Source organism: Eptesicus fuscus, chromosome 3 (genome assembly GCF_027574615.1).
Source record: "Eptesicus fuscus isolate TK198812 chromosome 3, DD_ASM_mEF_20220401, whole genome shotgun sequence".
Lineage (NCBI taxonomy): Eukaryota > Metazoa > Chordata > Mammalia > Chiroptera > Vespertilionidae > Eptesicus > Eptesicus fuscus.
In genome coordinates this window covers 2,330,944-2,342,500 of record NC_072475.1, presented here as the reverse complement: position 1 = coordinate 2,342,500, position 11,557 = coordinate 2,330,944, and the positions used below count along the sequence as shown (strand labels likewise).

General features: G+C 58.2%; 1 protein-coding gene across 1 annotated transcript; it reads left to right on the top strand.

Annotated features, from left to right (window-relative positions):
• Nucleotides 1-207: 207 nt before the first annotated feature.
• SMIM34 (small integral membrane protein 34) lies at nucleotides 208-9,560 on the top strand. Its single transcript, XM_054712801.1, has 3 exons — nucleotides 208-357; nucleotides 2,750-2,762; nucleotides 9,154-9,560. The coding sequence occupies exons 1-3, from the start codon at nucleotides 208-210 to the stop codon at nucleotides 9,558-9,560; spliced, it is 570 nt and encodes a 189-aa protein (XP_054568776.1).
• The last annotated feature ends 1,997 nt before the right edge of the window (nucleotides 9,561-11,557 follow it).

The window sequence follows — 11,557 nt, the reverse complement described above, 5'->3', positions numbered from 1 at the left end:
AACCGGATTTGCCCCTCAGTGGGTAATCGACGCTGGCAAAGAAAATAACAGGTTATTACGGGGACGCTGCCCCCAGGAGGAGGAGGGTCTGAGGCTCCTGTCAGAGGGGTCTCTGCACGTACAGGGCGCCCGGCCTTAACACACGGGGTACTCAGCACGCAGCACTGCGCACGTGCTTGGTTGTCCCTGCTGAACAGCACGCGGCCGATGGGCCCAGCTGGTCCGCAGACGCCGCCGCCGTCCTCCCAGCGTGAAGAGGACCCGCGGCGGGTCCCCGTGCTGGCGGTGGCCACTCTCGCTGGACCTCAGAGGGCCTCCGCCTTTCGCGGCTACAACGGGGCAGTGACAGCCCGGCACGTGTGTCCGGAAACGGCGCGCACACAGCCCCCCGCACGCCTGGATGGCTGACTGGCGGGCAGGAGGCTGGGACAGGTTCGCAATGTCAATATCCTGATGACGACAGGACCTGACCTCCGTGGGCCGTCCCCGTGTCCGGGCCGTTCTGACAGCTTGGGGAACTGGGGTGCAGGCTGCAGAGACCCAGTTCACAGACGGCCTCTGGGTCAGCAGCAGGAAATGAGAGCTCTGAGTCACTTGGTGTGCGCTGGGATCCCCGTGCGTGAGAAGGGGCATGTTTTGATGTTTTAAACACATTCGCGCTTCCTTTTCTGTGACTAGTTTCTCCTGAATTGGGGCCGTTTTTCGGCCACGGTGCTGCCCTGTTGCTTAGTGCTAAAGCCTTTGCGACGTTAAGAAATGTGTCGTTTTGTCATTTGTGTTGCAAACGATTCCCCCCAGTTCGTCCTTCATTTGCTTCTTGAGTCTGTTAATAAGCCTTTTGTTTTTGCTGCAAATGAATTATTTTATTTATGTATTTATTTATTTATTTGAGAGAGAGGAAGGGAGAGAGAGAAACATCAGTGATGAGAGAGAATCACTTATCAGGGGCCTCCTGCAGCCCCCCACTGGGGATGGAGCCCACAACCCGGGCCTGTGCCCTGACCGGGAATCGAACCCTGACCTCCCGGTTCATAGGCTGATATTTAACTCCGGAGCCGCCCGGGCCGGCTACAGGCTGTGATTCTGACATTTTCTTCGATGCACTCGCTTCTCTTTTGTTTCCTCTTTTGGGGGGAGTCAAACCCACATCGTCGCCACCTTTGCTCCCCGTTTCCACGTCCTCGAAGCTCCCTGCTCGTCAGCAGACCAGACGCACAAAAGGAACGCAGCAGCCCTGGCCCTGCCGCGCTGTCCCCGGCGGCACCGGCCGGCGCGCTCAGACCAATGCCACCGGCCTGGCCCGGCGGTGGGCGGCTGGACGGCCCGAGGCCCGGAGGGAGGCACCCGGAGGAAGGCCGTCCTGGCCCCGGCTCAGGCTGCTCACCTCTGCTGTGTAAGCACTCGGAGGGCGGGGGGCGCGGCCACTCTGCGTGGGGCCGGCGGCTGCCCTGCCTGAGCCCGCGGGCTGCGCCACCCCTCCAGGGTCAGGGCACTTGTCTAGACGGAAGAGAACACGCCTTGAAGAAGAGCGTTTGCATGGTTTACATAAACCTTGAACTGTCTTCCCTCCGCCGTCGGGGCTCTGGGTGTGAGAGAGACAGCGGGCGAGGGTCGCGTGGAGGAGGCGGCGAGGCGGAGAGTGACCGCAGCTAAGCGGTCAGTTCTGTGAGCCGCCCCACCCCCCCCCCACCCCCATCACTCACCCTCCACTGAGCGACATCCATTATCCTGACTTTTTAAGAAATCCTTACTTGATGGCATTTTTTCCATTGCTTTTTAGAGAGAGTGGAAGGGAGGAATAGAAGGACAAGGAGAGAGAGGGATGCAGAGGGAGAGAGAGAGAGAAGCATCAATGTGAGAGAGACACATCAGTTGGCTGCCTCCCACACACCAGGAGGATTGAACCTGGAACCCAGGTGCGTGCCCTTGACCAGGAATAGAACCCGTGACCCTTCGGTGTGTGGCCTGACGCTCTAACCCCTGAGCCACGCCGGCAGGGGCCATTGTCCTGACCTTTAACACCTTAGCATGAGGCCACGGATACGCCTGGGCGGGTCGGTCCACAGCTCACCTGCAGGGCCGGTGACCGGCAGAGCTCGGGGACCCGGGCCCGGCTTGGAGGGGACGTGCAGGCGGTGGCCCCGGGGCTGTGTGACGGGCACGTCCCTCTCAGAGCCCCAGGGAGCAGCCCTGCCTGTCGTGGGCACCACGTCTGTCCTGCAGGGGCGCGGGCAGCCGCCGCGGGGGAGGCCCTGACACAGGCCTCCCCTGACCGAGTGCCCTGAACAGGGGGCGAAGGCCACCTTCCCCGGGCCCCGGCTTCCGGAGCCGAGCTGGACGCCTCCCCTGTGACGGCACCGGTGACTCTCCTCTGAAGCCTCGCCGTGGGCGCCAGCTGCCGCGCCCCTCCCTGTCCCCAGGCGCCGGCCCTGGCAGGGCTCCCGTGCAGACACCCCCACAGGGAGCGCGCCTCCCGGGCCCAGCTTCCTTCCTGCTTCCTGGGACCGGGGCGGCGGGTCCCTGCCTCCCCCGCCTCACAGGTGAGGAGCTGCGGGTCACAGAGGGCAGGGCCTTGCCCAGGGGCACAGTGAGGGCACCGCTGGACCGGAGCCCTGACCCCCAGCCGTGCGCCCTCACGACCCGGGCCTGTCCTGCCCCCTCTCACCGCACCGGCTGGGAATCCCTGTGTCTGAGGCAGAGCCCCAGGCCATGGCCCGCCTCCAGGCAGGAGACAGCAGCGGCCTGACAGCACTTTGACACAGGTTTACATTTAATCAGCGGATGCACTTATTAGCGAATAGCAAACCCAACACCGAGTTAAAGGGCCTTAAAGTGTAAGGAACAGAGTGAGAATTCTCCCGCCCGCCCGCCGCCACCGCCCACTTCCCTCCTCCCCTGCGCCCCTGCCCTTGCTTCCTCGGGGTCCTTCCCGTGGCTTCTCCATGCCTGTGCCCCGGGCTCCTCCGTGGCTCCCCGCGTGGTTCTCGATGCCTGTACGAGCAAGATCGGGCCGATGTGACGGTGTCCCCACCTCTTACGTGAGGGAACACACTCTTTTCTGTGCTGTGTGTGTTGAACAGCACATTCTGGAGAGCTTTACACGTCAGTGCACAAACAGCTTCCTCATTCTTTTTCACAGCTGCATCGTATTCCATCATGTGCCTATATTATTAAAATACCAGTGGCTCGGTGCACAAATTCGTGCACATTGAAAGGAAATTAATTAGAAGAGATATTTTAATATCGCTATTCGCCCTTTCTCTATAACAGAAGTGTCAACCAAATTCACAATCGACAATGACAGATCAAAATACACGCGTGCGATTGGCTCTAGCGAGAGCTTTATATGTATCGCGCATGCGCAAGTCAACGTTTATTTTTAAATTTCCAGTGCGTGTCATATGTACCGGCCGGTCAGTCAGACGGACGGACAGACGGTCGGTCACTTAGCCTTTTATATATTAAAATAAAACGCACAAACCATAGAAGTCACTCACAGCGTACAGCGCGGTGGCTTCAGTGCATTCACAGAGCTGTGCAACCAGCACCTAGATCAGCACCCTCCCAAACCCCTCCTCATCCCTAGGCAACCGCTAACCGCCTGTCTGTCTTCACAGATTTGTCTGTTCTTGACATTTCCTAACAATGGAAGCACACGATGTGTTGACTTCTTCCCCTTAGCACAGTGTTCCCAAGCGTCATCTATCTTGTAACGTGTCATTTCTTTTTCTTGCCAAATAACGTGCATAGTGTGGATAAGCCACAGTTATGTGTCCTCCGTCGGCGGGTGAACATCTGGGCTGTCTCCACTTGGTAGCGACAGGAGCAATGCACTGTGGGCACGCGGTGCACGGTCTGGAAGTGTCTTCCTTTCTCCGGGGGGACCTGAGGGAAGTGCTGGGCCCTGTGGCCTGTGCTATACTTTACTTCTCTCCTCCCATTGATGTCAACTTGATGAAATTACACTTTAAAAGCCAACAGCCCGCCCTGCCTGGCCGGTTCGCTCTATGGTTAGAGTGTTGTCCGTGGCCTGAGGCCCCAGGTTCCATTCCCAGCCAAGGGCACGTACCTTGGCTGGAGGTTCGATTCCTGGCCCCAGTCGGGGCATGAGCAGGAAGCAACCAATTGATGTGTCTCTCTCACATCGATGTTTCTCTCTCTCTCTCCCCCTCCTCTCCCTTCCTTCCACTCTCTCTTAAAAAATCAATGGGAAACCTTGGGTGAGAATAAAAATGAATATATTCAGTAAGCCCTGCTGGCGTGGCTCAGCGGTTGAGCATCAACCTATGAACCAGGAGGTCACGGCTCAATTCCTGGTCAGGGCACATGCCTGGGTTGTGGGCTCCATCTCCAGTGGGGGGCATGCAAGGGGCAGGCGATCGATGATTCCCTCTCATCATTGATGCTTCTCTCTCTCTCTTCCCCTCCCTGCCTCTCTGACATATCTGTCTATATAAAAGCCTAAGCGACCATCACAACCGAACAGACAACCAAACGGGCTGTGTGGGGCGACCAGGCCGGCAGGGGGGTTAGTGAGGGGCGACCAAACGACCGAGCAGCAGGCTGCATGGGGTGACCAGGCCTGCAGGGGGGGCAGTTTGGGGCAACCAGGTCAGCGGGGGGGGGGGGGTAGTGAGGGGTGACCAGGCTGGCAAAGGGGGGCAGTAAGGGGTGACCAGGCCGGCGGGGGGGATTGGTTGGGGGTGACCAGGCCAGCATGGGGGGCAGTAAGGGGTGACCAGGCCGGCGGGGGGGCAGTTAGGGGCAATGAGGCCGGCGGGTGGGGGCAGTTGGGGGCGACCAGGCCGGTGAGGGGGGCAGTTAGGGGTGACCAGGCTGGTGGGGGGGGGGGCAGTTAGGGGCAACCAGGCCGGCAGGGCAAGGGGGGCAATTGGGGGTGACTAGGCTGGCAGGGGTGGGCAGTTAGGGGCAATCAGGCAGTTAGGCAGGCAGGCAGGCAGGTGAACATTTAGGAACCAGTGGTCCTGGATTGTGAGAGGGATGGCCGACTGCCGGTTTAGGCCCGATCCCCAGGATCAGGCCTAAACCGGCAATCAGACATCCCCTGAGGGGTCCTGGATTGGAGACGGTGCAGGCTGGGCTGAGGGGACCCTCCCCAGCCCTGTGCACGAATTTCGTTCACCGGGCCTCTGGTATAAAATAAATAAATAAAAGCCCACACCCTTCACACGTGTGGCAGGTCATGGCCCTGCTAGTGGGGAGTCAGGAGGGACAGGGCTGGGGGCGGGCCCGCTCCAGGGCTAGAACAGACCCACTTCGACGGCATGTGCCTGTGACTCAGACACTCCTCCGGCCGGGCCCGGGGCCCACTGCTCCCTGACCCTGTGAGGCCGTGTCCTCCACAGCCTCCCGCCCGTCTCCGAGCCAGGACAGTCCCAGAGGAAGTTGGTGACTGGCCCCTGGAGCTTCCTGGCCCCATGACATAGCCTCGCACACCTGACCCTGCCACGCCCGCAGCAGGTGCAGACCGGGGAGTTCAGGAGCCACCCGGCTCTGAGGGGAGCCGGCCGCAGAGAGAGGCCCGCCCCACGGGAGGGCTGGAGGGGCGGGAGGCTGGACAACCCTTGGGACCGGCATGGGTTCCAACAGCTACTTCGCTCCAGACCTTCTCAAGGAGCCGGAGCAAGAGGCGCTTCTATTCTGTGCCAACGGGAGACAGACCCTCAGGTCCCTGATTGACTGAACGAGCGGCCACTCACCCAGCTCCTTTCTGCTCAGTTTCTGGTGGGTGCTGCCCTGCCGCCTCGGGGTCGTGTTACTCCCGCTCGGGGACCTCCACGCCTGACTGCAGGGGCACGGCGACCGCTGAAGAGGAGTCCCTCCCCACCTTCCCCGTGGAGGAAGGACGCATGGAGGGTGAGTATTCCCTGAGGCCAGCCTGGCCGCTCCAGCGCCTGGTGCAGTTCACATCCGCGCACGCGTGGGCGCCACGGTGGAAGGTTTGTTTCTTCTGCGGGATGTTCGTCCGCAGAAGCCACCCCCCTCACCCTGGCTGTTGTCAGGAAAGAGAGGTAAAGAGCAGTGTGCCTCCCTGACGAACCGGGGGAGCTTTGTTCACGTGGGAAACAGCCCGGTTTCTAAATGAGTTCATGTCTGCAGGTTTCAGCTGCGTGTTTTTATATGTGTTTGGACATATGGCATCATCCCGTAACAATTCGCAGACCGTTCCACGAGTTCATCCGTGTGGTCCGCGTTTGAACAAGTCCTGATGTTCTTGGCGGGTTGAGTTGCTTTGTAAAATAATTATGGGAGTTCCCCCTTCTTTACATAAAGTTCGCAAGCATTCCACCAACGGTGGCGCCGAATTCCTGAGGGCTGTAGCGTTTCTTAGAGTGACCAGCTGAAATCCGTTCATTTGGGCTTTGCCAAATTGGTGTGCAGAGTTTATTTTTAACTGGTTTCTCCCTTCATCTTAAAGCACTCAGGTTACCGGTCGATGTGGAATTTAATGAACTGAACTACCAAGCAAAATAGAAACAGACTCATGGTTAGAGAGCAGGCTGCCCGCTTCGGGGGGCGGGGGGGGGGGGCGTGGTGGTGAAGGGATCAAGCAAAACAGAAAAAAGAGAGAGAATTCGTGGGCAGGGACGCTAGTGTGGTGGTTGCAGGGGTGGAGGGGGTTGGGTGAAGGGGGAGAGGGCACAGAGGGGATAAAAGGTCATAGGATAAAAAATACATACGTACATGCACACATACATACATACATGTATTAAGGGTATTCACGCATTCTGACAATTAACTACCGTGAAACATACCCGCCTCTCTGAATCTGCGTCAGCGAAGTGAATTAGCAACCACCTCACCCGGAAGCATTTATGGAGCCTTCGGCGCCCAGCAGCGGGCACGGCTCACCTGTGACGCGTCTGACTCCATCTGTGCTCACGCGGCGCACGACATGGACTCGGCCAGCAAAGCTCCAGGGAGTGCCTCAGTTTCCTCGCTGCTCCTCGCTGCGTCCTGTCCGTCCTGCTCGGGGCTCCTGGGAGCGAAAACAGTTTTGGGGTAAACAGCAGTTTAGATGCTAATCTCCCGGCCTTGGAAGGGCACCGCTTCCCCAAGGGCACTGCACCCGGACAGCGCTGCTGGGCTCCGCGGCTTTCCGTCCGCTTTTTGTGAAATAAGTGCACACAGTCCGCATGCACTAGGGGCGGGGCCAGCCCATCCCCCCCTTCCTCCCATGGGCACCGCAGGTCCTGCTGCCTGTTCTCCCAGGATGTTTATGTTTCACATATATTTATATTTCATATTTATATTTCATATTTATATTTCATGTATACTTATATTTCATATATATATTTATGTTTCATATATATTTATATTATACTAGAAGCCCAGTGCATGATTGAATCATGCACGTGTAGGGTCCCCTACACGCTTTTGCTTTCGATCGCAGGGGAGCTGGGTGCCTGTCCGCTGGTGCCTGAGCGGACAGGCACCCAGCTCCCCTGCTTTTGATGGTCCGCGGTGGGATGTGAGCTCGCTGCCCCAGAGGCCCCTTCTGTGCCCAGCACAGCCATGGCGCAGACGCTGAGCTCGAGCCGCTGCTGGCGACGCAAGCTCAGCGTCCCGCCGGCCCAATCGGCCACCCCGAGTCCCGCCCCCCCGCGCCTCCTGGCCAATCGCGGGCATAGCGAAGGTACGGTCAATTTGCATATTTGTCTATTATTAGGTAGGATATATATTTATATTTCACATATATCTATATTTCATAGATATATGTAAAAGCTTCAAGCAGATAACACATCCCCCCTCCACTTACACGCATGATTGCACATTGTGTCACACTTGGGTTACCTTTTTATTGATTAATATTTAGTACCAAAAACGCTGATTGGTTTTCGTGGCTGCATAGTACTCCACTGCAGGGAGGTCCCAGAATGCCCTGCGCCGTGCGAAGGCGGTGCTGCTCAGGCTGTTGGCGGCGGCAGCCAGGAGCCGCAGGGACTGCCTTACACACGCGCTGCTCCCGCCCGGCCCCCGCGTGGCCACAGGAAGCGTTCCCGCAGGTGGAGCGCCGGGTCCGAGGGAGTGGCTGTGCAGTCCCGCCCTGCAGACGAGGTGTGCGATGTCACCTCCCGGCAGCCAGCGAACACGCGCACAGAACGTTGTTTTTTTGTACTTCGGATTGCATTTTTCTTATGAGTAACAGTGAGAAGCCTTTGGCATGTTCTGTAACTTGATGGTCTGTATCCTTAGCATATTTTTTCTACTGGCATTTTGGACTTTTCTTCCAGAACCGGAAGCTATGAAGAGAAACTCAGTGGCATAAACTGTAAATTTTCTCACTCGTCGTTTGTTCTTGGTTTAGTAGCTGAATTTAACCTTTGTTTTCTTTTTCCTTCTGCGTTTGGGTGATGCTTAGGAGGGACATCCCACTCGGAGATGAAAAGGGACCATCCACCCTGCCTCTCTCTAGCGCTTTACATGGCTTCTTTCCCCGCTGTCACCGTGGGCTTCTCGGCACTGGCTGGGCAGGACGTGGGCGGCGTGGGCCCAGGGCCGTGGCTGCACGCTCCCGAGTGATCAGCTTCCCTCGCGGGGCAGGGACGGCCCTCTGTCACCTCCAGACCCCGCTGCTGCCTCCAGGGGGCCGGGCTCGGGCCCACTGGTCTCCCTGTCTGAGCGCCAGCCTCCCACCTGCCAGCTGCTGTGTGTTTAGGGGGCGCTGGTTAGGGAGCGTTGGGCCTGGCCCTTTAGCGCCCTGCACACCCCCTGCACAGCCCAGGGAGCCGGTGGGCGGGTACAATGTTCATTCTCCCGGAAAAGGTAAATTGCTGTCCTGCCGGCTGGCAATTCCCGCCCTGCACCGTTTCCCATTCTTCCCGGTGGCCTTGGCAGCTCATGTTTCCTGTGCGCGTGTCTAGTTCCCAAAGCAATTCCACGGGCGTTTGCACTGAGTGTGTTACTTGTGTGGTTACTTTAGGGACAATGGACATCTTTCTGCTGTTTCGTCTGCTCTCCAACCACGTGCTGTTCTGAACTCTTTGATCCTGAAGACCATAGGGACGTGTTGTCAGGCTCAGGCCCAGGCTGAGGTGCCTGCTGAGGTGCCCACCGCCCCGGCCCTGGCCTGCTGGCCAGGCAGCCCTCGGCCCAGGATGCTGGTCTCACCTGGGTCTCTCTGTCTCTCAGGGGCCGAGTGGACCGCCCGGGGAGCCCCCAACCAGACGCAGGCGGGCGCTGCCCACACCCTGGCGCACCTGCTGCGGGACTCGGCGGAGGCGAGGAACGGCAGCGGCACCCCCAGGGCCCTGCGGCTCCCCGACGGCACGAGCGCCGCCTGGTACATCCTCACCATCATCGGCATCTACGCGGTGGTCTTCCTCTTCCGCCTGGCCAGCAACATCCTCCGGAGGAACGACAAGTCCCTGGAAGACATTTATTACCTGAACTTGACCTCCGAACTCAAAAAGAAAGGGGTCCCGAGCAGGGCAGCCAAGTGCTCCACGCTGACCATCAGCAACACGGCCGCTCTGCAGCCCCGCCAGGCCAGCCTGGGGCCCGGGCGCGGGGACAGCGGGCCCCACACCGAAATCTAGGCCATCCCTTGGAAGGCAGGGCAGCCAGGTCGCCACAGAAGAGGCCCGGCCTGCCTGCGGGGGGTGGGGGAGGCTCTGGGCTTACCTGGGCCCGGGAGAAGGGGCTGGAAGGCCATCTGGCCCGTGGCACTTCCGGCGGGTGGCGTTGACCAAAGCCCGCATCCTGTGTCCTCTCGGGCCTTCTGGAGCTTTGAGACGAGACGGTAGGGGCAGGAGCTCCCGGCCGCACGGACCCGTCGGTAGAAAAGCGTGTGGTCCAGGGAAGGGTTCAGGGCAGCCATGTTCTCGGAGCTGGGAGACCCCTGGGGCCCGTGAAGGTGGCCTTTTGTCACGGAGAAAAGGCTGAGTTTGGCGTCCAGAGCCCTGGATGAAACTTCAACTTTAGGGGTTATAAGAACTTTGGGGGCTAGTGGCTCACCTGGGACGCGTGGGGGTTGGGATATCTGGTCCCGAAGGATCAGTCATTCTGAAGACACCCACTGGAATGTAGAACCAACGTCGTTAACATCAGAAGCTGGTGGGAAGTTCTTCGTTTTCATTGATATATATGTCAATGAAATATATATATATCCCATGATCCACCACTTTGGTGTGAATCTTAGTTTCGTTACAGATAAAATGAGGGCAATGACGCCAGTTCTTCAAACTTTACAAAGTGCGTAAGAGCTAATGAGATCATGTATGTGAATATATTTTGAAAAGTAAAATAAATACATAATTATAAGCCTTGTGTTGTTGGTGTTCGTGGTGATTATAGCTGATACTGGTGTTGGTGGTGGTAGAGAGGTTAATGTGGCTGGTGGTGGTGGTGGTGGTGGTGATGGTAGTGACAGTTGATACTGATAGTGTTGAGGAAGTTGATGTAGATGATGGTGGTGGTGCAGATGGTTGCTGCTGATGGTGGTGGTGATGGTTAATATTAATGGTGTTGGTGGGGAGGTTGACGTAGATGATGGTAGTGATGGTAGTGACAGTTGATACTGGTGTTGGTGTTGGTGAGGTTGATGTGGATGGTGGTGGTGATGGTTGATATTAATGGTGCTGGTGGTGGTGGGAGGTTGATGTAGATGGTGGTGGTGGTGCTGATGGTTGATACTGATGGTGTTGGGGAGGTTGATGTAGATGGTGGTGGTGGTGCTGATGGTTGATGCTGATGGTGTTGGGGAGGTTGATGTAGATGGTGGTGGTGGTGCTGATGGTTGATGCTGGTGGTGTTGGGGAGGTTGATGTAGATGGTGGTGGTGGTGCTGATGGTTGATGCTGAGTGGTGGTGATGGTGGTGCTGATGGTTGATGCTGGTGGTGTTGGGGAGGTTGATGTAGATGGTGGTGGTGGTGCTGATGGTTGATGCTGAGTGGTGGTGATGGTGGTGATGGTTGATACTGAAGGTGTTGGAATTATATTAGGAAGTTTAATCAGCAGAAGCAAGTCAGCGGGGCCCAAAGGGCATCCAGGCTGTGCTCCCGCCGGGTTGGATGTGTCCGGACAAGGGTCGGTGAGGCTTTTGGCGAGAGGACAGAGGACAGCTCTGCTCCGGGAGAGAGGCGCAGGGGAGGAAGTCTGGTCCCCTTGCAGCCTGAGTCCCTGGAAGTCCACGCAGGAGTCCTGAGATCCATCCTGGGCTGCTCTGTCACAGGCAGGTGAGGTGTGGCTTCCTCCCTGAGCACACGGCAGGCAGGCCCACCCTGAACACACCCACGGTGCTGTGGGAAGGGGGCTGGAAGCGGGTGGGCAAGCAGGCGCCCATGACAGTGCCACAGGCAGAAAGCAAACACGTACGAACACTACCAAGTGCCAGGACTCTGGCCGGCAGAGCTGACGCCCTCACCCGCTCCGTGGGGGAACGGAGGCCCAGAGAGGCAGAGACCTGCACACTGTCACACAGCGGGCGGGAAGTTCAAAGCTTGGTCTATCGGATTCCCAAGTTCATGTGACCTTCCCACGAACACACCTCTATTTCCCTGCAAGGTGAGGAGTGGGAGGGCCACGGCTCGGGC